The sequence below is a fragment of the Protomyctophum bolini genome (assembly GCF_963924005.1).
Source record: "Protomyctophum bolini genome assembly, chromosome: 13".
Lineage (NCBI taxonomy): Eukaryota > Metazoa > Chordata > Actinopteri > Myctophiformes > Myctophidae > Protomyctophum > Protomyctophum bolini.
Window position 1 is genome coordinate 44340587 of NC_137874.1, and position 13174 is coordinate 44353760.

Genomic DNA, 13174 nt, shown 5'->3' on the forward strand with positions numbered 1-13174 from the left:
TCTACATACTGTGAAATACAATGAAATGTACCCATTCTACATACTGTGAAATATAATGAAATGTACCCATTCTACATACTGTGAAATATAATGAAATGTATCCATTCTACACACTGTGAAATACAATGAAATGTACCCATTCTACATACTGTGAAATATAATGAAATGAACCCATTCTACATACTGTGAAATATAATGAAATGTACCCATTCTACATACTGTGAAATATAATGAAATGTACCCATTCTACATACTGTGAAATACAATGAAATGTACCAATTCTACATACTGTGAAATATAATGAAATGTACCCATTCTACATACTGTGAAATATAATGAAATGTACCCATTCTACATACTGTGAAATATAATGAAATGTACCCATTCTACATACTGTGAAATACAATGAAATGTACCCATTCTACATACTGTGAAATATAATGAAATGTACCCATTCTACATACTGTGAAATATAATGAAATGTACCCATTCTACATACTGTGAAATATAATTAAATGTACCCATTCTACATACTGTGAAATACAATGAAATGTACCCATTCTACATACTGTGAAATATAATGAAATGTATCGATTCTACATACTGTGAAATATAATGAAATGTATCCATTCTACATACTGTGAAATACAATGAAATGTACCCATTCTACACACTGTGAAATATAATGAAATGTATCCATTCTACATACTGTGAAATATAATGAAATGTATCCATTCTACATACTGTGAAATATAATGAAATGTACCCATTCTACATACTGTGAAATATAATGAAATGTACCCATTCTACATACTGTGAAATACAATGAAATGTACCCATTCTACATACTGTGAAATATAATGAAATGTACCCATTCTACATACTGTGAAATATAATGAAATGTACCCATTCTACATACTGTGAAATATAATGAAATGTATCCATTCTACATACTGTGAAATACAATGAAATGTACCCATTCTACACACTGTGAAATATAATGAAATGTATCCATTCTACATACTGTGAAATATAATGAAATGTATCCATTCTACATACTGTGAAATAAAAAATGTAATCAATCAAAACAAATGTGAATAAGGTTTCTTTCTTTCTTTCTTTTTCTTTTTCAGTGACAGTTACCACCCTCCTCCAGCAGGGGGCGAAAGGCATACGGAGCATCGTCGTTCGGTTCGGTAATAGCCCTGTAGCCTTCACTGCGCATGCGCGTGATACGTAGACCCGGAAGCACAGTAAGTGTAGTTTTTATTATTATTTTTTCCCATGGTTGGTGTTTTGGAGCTGAAACAACATGTCACAGAAAGCAGGTAAAACGCGTCTCATAACGGAGTTAAACCAGTGGTCCGCGGACCCCCAGGGGTCCCTGAGGGGGGTTCCAGGTGGTCCCCATGCAGCTAAATGATGTTGGTATTAGATATTTAACTGTTCAGAGTCTTGACTCTTGTGGGTCCATTTGTTTTTTGTATTATTGTTAAACATCTGCATTAGTTAATTTACTAGAAGTCTACATAATTAGATAATGTAGAAGAATTGTTATTTTGCCTTTTATCTCTCCTAATGGAACCAACATCAATACAGCATGTTTTGGGTCTGAGAGGCTAAATGTCATCAAACGGTGGTCCGTGGCTCAGATGGATCTGATAGGACTTTTCTGTGTGGATGTATGGGCTGTCAATCAGTACATGGGAGGGGTAGGGGAAGGGGCTATGGGGCGCCTCTAAAAAAATAGCCGATCTACAAGCTCACAATGCGTGAGCTCCGTGCGAGGCGTTGAGCTTGTCGATCGGCTTTTTTTCAAACAGCCAAAGTTCATATAGGGTTGAAGTGGTTAATATTATGTTTTGTAATAATAAGTAACTAATTAATATCTTACAAGTAATTGTAGTGGAGTGAAAGTCTACAATTTGCCTCTGTGGTATAGAACACCCGACAGTTTTTAATTCTCATGTGAACACACAGACAGTTTATAATCATCATGTGAACACCCCAGACAGTTTATAATTATCATGTGAACACCCAGACAGTTTTTAATTCTCATGTGAACACCCAGACAGTTTATAATTCTCATGTGAACACCCAGACAGTTTATAATCATCATGTGAACACCCCAGACAGTTTATAATTATCATGTGAACACCCCAGACAGTTTATCATTCTCATGTGAACACCCAGACAGTTTTTAATTCTCATGTGAACACACAGACAGTTTATAATCATCATGTGAACACCCCAGACAGTTTATAATCATCATGTGAACACCCCAGACAGTTTATAATTATCATGTGAACACCCAGACAGTTTATAATTCTCATGTGAACACCCAGACAGTTTATAATCATCATGTGAACACCCCAGACAGTTTATAATCATCATGTGAACACCCCAGACAGTTTATAATCATCATGTGAACACCCAGACAGTTTATAATCATCATGTGAACACCCAGACAGTTTATAATCATCATGTGAACACCCAGACAGTTTATAATCATCATGTGAACACCCCAGACAGTTTATAATCATCATGTGAACACCCCAGACAGTTTATAATCATCATGTGAACACCCCAGACAGTTTATAATCATCATGTGAACACCCCAGACAGTTTATAATCATCATGTGAACACCCAGACAGTTTATAATCATCATGTGAACACCCAGACAGTTTATAATCATCATGTGAACACCCAGACAGTTTATAATCATCATGTGAACACCCCAGACAGTTTATAATTCTCATGTGAACACCACAGGCAGTTTATAATTATCATGTGAACACCACAGACAGTTTATAATTATCATGTGAACACCCAGACAGTTTATAATTCTCATGTGAACACCCCAGACAGTTTATAATCATCATGTGAACACCCAGACAGTTTATAATTATTATATGAACACCCAGACAGTTTGCAGCGTTCAGACTATGATGGCTTATTTAGAGGCACCCTAGAGACAATGGCAGCCAATCATGAAAGTGAAAAAGTGCCCATTACGGTCGCTAATGTAGTCCAGGCAAAACTTGGCAAAACTTGATATTTCTGCTTCCTCCCCTCTGTCTCTGTCTCAACTCCCTGTCTCTGTCTGTGTGAAGAGGAGAGGAGCTCCAGGCTGGTTCTGGAGGAACCACAGCCTCCACACCACAGCCAGAGGACCTCCAGGCTGGTTCTGGAGGAACCACAGCCTCCACACCACAGCCAGAGGACCTCCAGGTTGGAGGAACGTCTGCAGATTAAAGTGGAACCAGAAGATGGTTCAACGCCGACGTCACTCCACAGGAAGACAAGGTCCAGCACTATCTCGGGTATGAAATAAAATAAAACTTAATAAAAAATGTAAAATATAAAAACAATATCTTTATTATTACTCTAGCAAGACCCACTGCCTAAATCGTCCTTTTGACCAATGATCTTAACCAATAATAATAATAATAATCTTTATTGTCCCGAAGGATATTTGTCTTCACAATCTGTTCAACAGTTCAACACCCACATCAAAAACAACACAGAGCACATAACACCAAGACAGTACAAAAAAACAAAACATGAGGTCCCCACAAGCTGTGTACAGAACCATCCTATCGGCGGGGCAGTTTGTTTAATGCCGCGATGGCTGAGGGGACAAAACTCCTACTAAAACGGACCTTTTTCCATGGCAAGGTTCTGTATCTTTGTCCAGATGGCATGAGGTTAAAGAAACGATACAGAGGATGGTCAGTGTCATTTGATATCGAGAGTGCTAGTCCAAAGTTGGCCTTAGGCTAAATGCCAAGAAAACTGAGGTTATCACCTACAACATCTCACCGGAACATCCACCTCTCACAACAGCAGGAGGCACGGTGCTGAAGGAAGTCAAGGACTTCAAGTACCTGGGCTCATGGGTCAACTCAACCGAGCAAGATCTGAAAGTGAGGAAGGCAGTTGCATGGAGGGCCCTGAATGGCATGAACAGTGTTTGGAACTCCAATCTCCCCCGACAAATCAAACTCAGCTTCTTCTACGCAACAGTGGAGTCTGTTCTCCTATACGGCAGTGAATGCTGGACCCTGAAGCCAACCCTGGAGAAGTCCCTTGACGGGTGCTACACCAGAATGCTGCGTGCAGTACTTAACATCAGTAAGACTGTACATGTCACTAACATGACTCTGTATGAGGGACTACCGAGGGTGAGCCAGAAAATAGCAGCCAGGAGAATGAGACTAGCAGGACACTGCCAAAGGCATCAAGAACTGCCAGCCAGCAAACTGGTGCTCTGGGAACCAACACACGGGCATCGATCACGAGGACGCCCCGCGCTAACATACGTGGATGTACTCAAGAGCGATGCAGGAGTGCAAAGTACCAACGAACTGGCCGGATGTATGGAGAACCGAGATGACTGGAAACGACGATGGAGGGCTCGTCTGAGGACGACCTAGAGAGAGTGCTAGTCGTGTGATGGCGTTATTGTTCATATCAGAAAGTGTGGGTGTAGGAAGTCAGATGATTTTGGAAGCAATACGGGTGATACTGAAAAGTTTGTTCCTGTTAGGCATGGACAGTATGGTGTAGAAACATGCAGAACAGTACAACAGAACAGGTTGAATAATGCTTTTGTACAATAATAGCAGAAGATGAGGAGCAACAGATAATGATCTTAGGTCACATTCTCACCTAATACTTCGGTAGACTCATGCGTATGGGCGGAGATTTTGGGATTCTTGCATATTTAATTTGCTGCAGTTTGCCTTCACACTGTCATCCGTAGCAATTGGAAACGCAGCAGGGGGGACCTTTATCAATGTGTTCCATTCATAAACCTAGCCTACAACACAGTGAACTCTATGGTGATAAAATTATACTCATAACGTGCATGTGTCGTGCCGTCTGGGACTGGACCCCCCCCCCAGCTCTCTCGCTCTCTCACTATACATGCAGCAGCCACAACGCCACGCACTTTTGGGCATGGAGGCACAGCGCTGAGCACACCGATATAACAGACAGCAGCGCAAAATGTTTACAAGTTTACAAGTCGAGATGAAAGTCCCTGCTCCCCAGTCCCCACACAGTGACAGCTCCATGTTTATGGCACAGACAGACAGACAGAATATTCTGTAGGCTATAATACACTGCAGTGTTTTTATGTGTTTTCTTAAGCAATTGATTAATGTACTCCGACCACGTCTATCCAAGGTAACGGGACATCTTTGCGCTGCGTAAAATATGCCTTCTCCGTCTCCAACTGTGTTCAGCTCCTCACCTGCCACATTGTTTGCTTCATTTCCTTTATTTACTGCGGATTGCATTCACACCTGCACCAAATCGTAATCAAGTGCGATTGGAAGCGAAGCGAAACCCCCGTTTTTGCTCGGAGTAAAATGCGGTTCTTTGATACGCATTAGGATTCGAATGAGCCTTCACACCTGTCAAACGAAGTGCACTTTCTGAAAATGCGCAGCAGGATTCGTTTTAATCGCAGCAAAGCTCTCTGGTGAGAATGTGACCTTAGTTTACGGATTACATGGAGTCTTTGCTGAAAGCGTGACTGGATAGATGTAATGTGTTGATCAAACCTGAGTCTATTGTCCAGTCCAAGATATGTGAAGCTGTCTACCTGTTCTATTGTTTTACCATTAATGAGGAGTGGGTTAAGTCCAGTGTGGGTTGTTGTTTCAATGACCAGTTCTTTTGTTTTGACCACATTCAACTCTAGATAGTTGTCAGTGCACCACTGTGTGAAATGAGAACTGGTATTCTGATAGACCGTAATAGAGTTATTGTCATGGAGCAGTCCGAGAATGGCAGTGTCATCAGCCAACCAAAACGTTAATATCAACGCTATTTCATAGAACTGCCCCGAACTTTGACCTTTGGCTTGAACCTTTAACACTCACACACTGCAGTAATGCCAGGTACCACAAGCTGACTTCAGGTCATGACTGCAGTAAGGCCAGGTACCACAAGCTGACTTCAGGTCAGGACTGTAGTAAGGCCAGGTACCACAAGCTGACTTCAGGTCAGGACTGTAGTAAGGCCAGGTACCACAAGCTGACTTCAGGTCAGGACTGTAGTAAGGCCAGGTACCACAAGCAGACTTCAGGTCAGGACTGCAGTAAGGCCAGGTACCACAAGCTGACTTCAGGTCATGACTGTAGAAAGGCCAGGTACCACAAGCTGACTTCAGGTCAGGACTGCAGTAAGGCCAGGAACCACAAGCTGACTTCAGGTCATGACTGCAGTAAGGCCAGGTACCACAAGCTGACTTCAGGTCATGACTGCAGTAAGGCCAGGTACCACAAGCTGACTTCAGGTCAGGACTGTAGTAAGGCCAGGTACCACAAGATGACTTCAGGTCAGGACTCTAGTAAGGCCAGGTACCACAAGCTGACTTCAGGTCATGACTGCAGTAAGGCCAGGTACCACAAGCTGACTTCAGGTCAGGACTGTAGTAAGGCCAGGTACCACAAGGTGACTTCAGGTCAAAAATACCTATTTTTCCTGTGATGTTATTGTTGGCTACTGTGACCCCCCCCCCCCCCCCTAGTGTTAATCAGAATGTGACGGTGATGAAGCCCAGATACCAGGACTGTAGTCCAGAGACCAGGACTGTAGCCCAGAGACCAGGACGGTAGTCCAGAGACCAGGACTGTAGTCCAGAGACCAGGACTGTAGTCCAGAGACCAGGACTGTAGCCCAGAGACCAGGACTGTAGTCCAGAGACCAGGACTGTAGCCCAGAGACCAGGACTGTAGCCCAGAGACCAGGACTGTAGTCCAGATACCAGGACTGTAGCCCAGAGACCAGGACTGTAGCCCAGAGACCAGGACTGTAGTCCAGATACCAGGACTGTAGCCCAGAGACCAGGACTGTAGTCCAGAGACCAGGACTGTAGCCCAGAGACCAGGACTGTAGCCCAGAGACCAGGACTGTAGTCCAGATACCAGGACTGTAGCCCAGAGACCAGGACTGTAGCCCAGAGACCAGGACTGTAGTCCAGATACCAGGACTGTAGCCCAGAGACCAGGACTGTAGCCCAGAGACCAGGACTGTAGTCCAGATACCAGGACTGTAGCCCAGAGACCAGGACTGTAGCCCAGAGACCAGGACTGTAGCCCAGAGACCAGGACTGTAGCCCAGAGACCAGGACTGTAGTCCAGAGACCAGGACTGTAGTCCAGAGACCAGGACTGTAGTCCAGAGACCAGGACTGTAGTCCAGAGACCAGGACTGTAGTCCAGATACCAGGACTGAAGGCTGAAGCATACACTCGGCCCGGAGAGCTGGAATGCCGAGTGGAGCGAAGAGAGCGTTGGAAGAACGTGGCGTCTGTGCCGGTGGAGGGTGGCGTGACGTCTCCTGATGACGGTCGGGTGACGTCACCTGATGATATCTGTGACCACTAGGCAGGCTTCGCAGGACTTCATCAGTCCGGACACTGACGGGACCCGCCATCTCAGGGACGAGTGCCGAAACAAGGTTTCACTCAGTTTCTGAAGCAACAAGAGGCCCATCGGAACAGCAAAGCATCGCGGCAGCAGCACAGTGACGGCCTCTCGGGCTGGCAGAGGCCACGATGGAGGACGAGGAGAGTCCGCCGCAGGCCGCGGAGGACGAGAATCCACCTCCGCAGGCCACGGACCAGAGCCCGGACAACACCATGAGCCTGGAGGAACCACGCTTATGGTCCATGGACCAGAGGCAGTCCACCAGCCTGTGCCCAGAACCGACATGGACAGACATGGATGAGAGGCTGGAACCGTCCATGGATGACATCATCCTGGTACAGGCCATGGATGAGAGGCTGGGACAGGCCATGGATGAGAGGCTGGGACAGGCCATGGATGAGAGGCTGGGACAGGCCATGGATGAGAGGCTGGGACAGGCCATGGATGAGAGGCTGGGACAGGCCATGGATGACAACAGCCTGGTACATGCCATGGATGAGAGGCTGGAGATGGATCACCACAGCCCGACACCGGGCAACACGAACAACGACAGCCTGGCGCAGGCCATGGACCAGAGGCTGGCGAGCGTCATGGAAGAGAGGATGGAGAGGGTGCTGGACGAGAGGCTGGAACGCGCCATGGAGGAGAGGCTGGCGAAGGTCCTGGACGAGCAGCTGGTGCAGGTCATCGACGACAGGATGGCGCAGGCCGTCGAGGAGAGGCTGGCGAGGGTCCTGGACGAGCAGCTGGCGCAGGCCATGAACGACATCCTGGCGCAGGCCATCGACGAGAGGATGGCACAGGCCATGGAGGAAGGGCTGGCGCAGGCCTTGGACGAAAGGATGGCACAGGCCATAGAAGAGAGGATGGCGAAGGCCATGGAAGAGAGGATGGAAAGACGCGCCTCGGACAAGAGTCCCAGTCCGGCACCGCCCACAGTCATCGGCACCAGCCTGGCACCACTGTCCACCATTGGCAGCCTGGCACCACTGTCCACCATTGGCAGCCTGGCACCTCTGCCCGCGATCGGCGGCAGCGGCAGTGGTGCCAAGCAGCAGCAGCAGCTGCTCGGCACCGACGGCGCCATGCTGGCGGCGGCCCTGGAGGAGCGGGTGTCGCGGCTGCTGGAGGAGCGTCTGGCGCGGGAGCGCCACCTGCAGGAGAAGCTCCTCCAGGCCATGGAGGACCGGCGCACGGCCATGGCCATGGAGGAGCGGCTGGTCCAGGAGCGGCTGGTCCAGGCCATGGAGGAGGAGCGCGTGGCCTCGGCCGCCGCCGAGCGCAAGGCGGCGCAGTGGCGGCTGGCCACGGCCATCGACCTGCGGCGCCGCGCCACCGAGAGGCTGGCGCGCGGCGCAGAGGAGCGGCGCGCCGCCCAGGACGCGCTGCTGCGCGGTGCAGAGGAGCGCGGCCTGGCGCAGGGCCGCTTGCTCTCCGCCATGGAGGACGAGAGGCTGGCGCTGGAGAGGCTGGGCCGCGCCATGGAGGAGAGGCGCGCCGCGCAGGAGAGGCTGGCCCTGGCCATGGAGGCGCGGCGCCTCTCGCACGACATGCTGGCGCAGGACGGGCTGGTGCGCGTGATGGAGGAGGAGGAGAAGGTGATGGAGAAGGACCTGCTGGTGGAGCAGCTGGAGCTGAGGGTGGTGCGGGCCATGGAGGCGCGCAAGGAGGCGCAGGAGAGGCTGGCGCGCCTCGCCGAGGAGGGGCGCGCCGTCAAGGAGGACGTGCTGGAGAGGCTGGAGCAGCTCAAGGGCCTCATACAGACCTTGGAGTAGAAGTGTTATTCTCCACATCAGCCTTGCTCTCCGACCACGTCGAACAAGCTCGGGAGATCCTGGAACAGGCATCGAACTGGAAACCCTGTCACTCTACCCCTGAGCCAGGGGGTAAGTTATCACATATAACATTCCATCCAATCGGAACATCCACCACTGACGACAACAGGACGCACTGTCAAGGACTTCAGGTGCCGTCATGGGTCAACTCGACAGAGCAAGACCAGAAAGTGAGGAAGACACTTGCATGGAGGGCCCTGAACGGCATGACCAATGTATGGAATCTCCAACCTCAGCTTCTTCTATACAACGGTAGAGTCTGTTCTTTACGGCAGTGCATGCTGGACCCTGAAGCCAACTCTGCAGGAGTCTAGAGACGGCGTATACAGGTGTATGCAAAGGCTCAACTCATGTAACCTAGATATCATTATATGTAGACTTAGCACACTATAGTGTATACTCCTATACCATAGTTTCATTGTACAGATATTCTACTGTCAGACAGATGTTATGTTATGTGTTGTTCTATTGTTCTATTTCTACGTATGTGATGTATCACCATGTGTTGTTCTTGCTTACTGTAAAATCGCTCTGGATTAAGGGCGTCAGATAAATCACTACATTGTAAATTGTTATAGACAAGTTTTTAGGGTTTTTTTGAATTATGAAAGATCGCCGTCTTCACTAGCATCTGGTTAGCTCCCGGTTTCTATAGCTAACGTCTTCACTATCATCTGGTTAGCTCCCGGTTGCTATAGCTAACGTCTTCACTATCATCTGGTTAGCTCCCGGTTGCTATAGCTAACGTCTTCACTATCATCTGGTTAGCTCCCGGTTGCTATAGCTAACGTCTTCACTATCATCTGGTTAGCTCCTGGTTGCTACAGCTATCGATAAACAGACAATGGACCGGAAACAAGATGGCCGCCCACACCCATAGACTTCAATGATAACTGGATTTCTAAAAGCCATTTCTCTCGGATTGTCTCTCTTGTGTGACTCAACTTCTCACCCTATCTCTAAGGGAGATGCCAGCCACCCGTCGAAGAAAACTCATTTCGGCCGCTTGTATTCGCGACCTTATTCTTTCGGTCATGACCCACACTTCATGACCATAGGTGAGAGTAGGAACACTTCATGACCATAGGTGAGAGTAGGAACACTTCATGACCATATAAGGTGAGAGTAGGAATGAAGATTGCTCGGTAGACAGAGAGCTTTGCCTTCTGGCTCAACTCTCTTTTCGTCACAACAGTGTGGTACAGCGACTGCAATACCGCCCCTGCCGCTCCGATCTCTCGGATTGTATTTCCCAGATTGCGTTTTTGATCAAAACAAGTTTTAGAAGAAGTAAAGCGGTCGCGTTGCAAAATTCACGCCTCGAGTGGCCATTAGCTAACCTGTTCACGACCTGGGGTCATTTTTGCCCCTGATAAAGACACCTCCCTGAAAGCCCTCGGCAGTGAAAGGACTGCAGACCAAAACGATTCTGGCAGTCGATGTGGTAACAAATCCCCTTTTTTGCGATTTGCTAATATTTTTTGACTCAAGAATCAGGTTGTATTGTCATCAACCTTGTTCAAGCTAACAACGTGCATTGACTCTATACGGTTTTCCTTTTCTCCTTTGTCTAGACTCTGAGTGTGAAGAGGATTTCCCCAGTCTGGTCCAGGATGAACCACAACCTCCACAACACCAGGAGAGGAGCTCCACGCTGGTCCAGGACGAACCACAACCTCCACAGATTAAAGATGAACAGGAGGAGCTCCTAGAAACACCAGAGGAGGCTGAAGTGTCAACGAGTGAAGATGAAGAAGAAGATGAAAACAGGGAGACGGAGCCTCTAGCCAGCACCTCCACCGAACACATGAGAACAGCAGCCTATATAAAGTACTGGGTCGGCTCGCAGGAGTCGACGAGCAACGAGCGGCTCCTCTCTTCGACGTCGCGCCGCTCCGAATCCGACACCGAAGACGACAACGGCATGGTGTGGGAGGAGACCATGGAATATCAGTCCGCTCTAGTAAACACTCTTAAATCGCAGAAGAAACCCTTTAGCTGTACGGAGTGCGACAAAACGTTTGACCGAAAGTCTCATCTGGACAGGCACACGATGACACACACGGGGGAGAAACCCTACACGTGCACGGTGTGCGGCAAAAGCTATGGCCAGAGGGGCAATCTGAAGTCGCACATGATGACGCACACAGGGGAAAAACCCTTTAGCTGTACGATTTGCGGCAAAGGCTGTGGTCACATGAGCAACCTGAGAAAACACATGCGGACCCACACGGGCGAAAAGCCCTACACGTGTGCAATCTGTGGGAAAGGCTGCGGTCGCATCGACGACCTAAAGAACCACATGAGGACTCACACGGGGGAAAAACCCTTTACGTGTACGGTTTGTGGCAAAGGCTTCAGTCAAACGGCCCATGTGACCGCGCACATGACGACGCATACGAAGGAAAAACCCTTCACTTGTTCCGTCTGCGGTAAAGGCTTTGGTCAGTTGGGTAATCTGAAAACACACACGAAGAGGGCTCACGCGGTGGAGCCCGACTGAACTATAAATGTCTTTATAGTTCCACCACTGCATATAATCTATAATGCCTATAATGCTACATACCTGTAGACAAGTATGTACCTGTAACGCCTCTGTCGGGTTGTTTGAAATAAACTATTTAAAAACAAATGTAGTGAACTACATAAAGTCCCTCACATCTTTATGTAAATTACATCTGTATGTAAATTACATCCTCCGGCTGTGGCTCAGGAGGTAGAGCAGGTCGTCCAATGATCCGTGGGTCTGCAGTTCAAATCCCGGCTCCTCCTCCTGTCCACATGTGGAAGTGTCCTTGGGCAAAGACACTGAACCCTACCCTGCCTCCAGTGAGTCGGTCGGTGTGAGCTCGCCACCGTCGGTGTGTGAATGTGGGAAGTGAGGACGCTGGCGTCGACTGTTCGCCGCTTCACTTCCCAATGAATGAATGAATGGAGCATTGTTGTAAAGCACTTTGGAGCACTTGGAAAAGCGCTATAAAAATGCAATTCATTATTGTCCATATAATTCTACATTAGTTCAAACTGTGAACTGTGGCATCAGTCAGTGATTCATTCTCTATTAGTGAACAAATAGTCAGTCAGCGATTCAGTCTCTATTAGTGAACAATAGTCAGTGATTCATTCTCTATTAGTGAACAAATAGTCAGTCAGTGATTCATTCTATTAGTGAACAATATTCAGTCAGTGATTCATTCTATTAGTGAACAAATAGTCAGTCAGTGATTCATTCTCTATTAGTGAACTAATAGTCAGTCAGTGATTAATTCTCTATTAGTGAACAAATAGTCAGTCAGTGATTCATTCTCTATTAGTGAACAATATTCAGTCAGTGATTCATTCTATTAGTGAACAAATAGTCAGTCAGTGATTCATTCTCTATTAGTGAACAATAGTCAGTCAGTGATTCATTATATTAGTGAACAATATTCAGTCAGTGATTAATTCTCTATTAGTGAACAATAGTCAGTGATTCATTCTCTATTAGTGAACAATAGTCAGTCAGTGATTCATTCTATTAGTGAACAATATTCAGTCAGTGATTCATTCTCTATTAGTGAACAAATAGTCAGTCAGTGATTCATTCTCTATTAGTGAACAAATAGTCAGTCAGTGATTCATTCTTTTAGTGAACAATATTCAGTGATTCATTATATTAGTGAACAATAGTCAGTCAGTGATTCATTCTATTAGTGAACAACAGTCAGTGATTCATTCTATTAGTGAACAATAGTCAGTGATTCATTCTCTATTAGTGAACAATAGTCAGTGATTCATTATATTAGTGAACAATAGTCAGTCAGCTGACTGACTGAATCACTGACTATTGTTTAAAGAAATCTTTTGTAAAGTGTGTTGAAGCCTCTAGCGAGCTGAAGTTAATGTGTGGAGTCACAC

The 13174-nt window shown here is 47.0% G+C and overlaps 1 protein-coding gene across 1 annotated transcript; it reads left to right on the forward strand.

Moving 5' to 3' along the window:
- The first annotated feature begins 1278 nt into the window (after positions 1-1278).
- LOC308327748 (uncharacterized protein) lies at positions 1279-11817 on the forward strand. Its single transcript, XM_080781282.1, has 3 exons — positions 1279-1328; positions 3115-3324; positions 10852-11817. Exons 1-3 carry the CDS (start codon positions 1313-1315, stop codon positions 11778-11780), a joined length of 1155 nt encoding a protein of 384 aa, XP_080637408.1. The 5' UTR covers positions 1279-1312; the 3' UTR covers positions 11781-11817.
- Positions 11818-13174: the final 1357 nt, after the last annotated feature.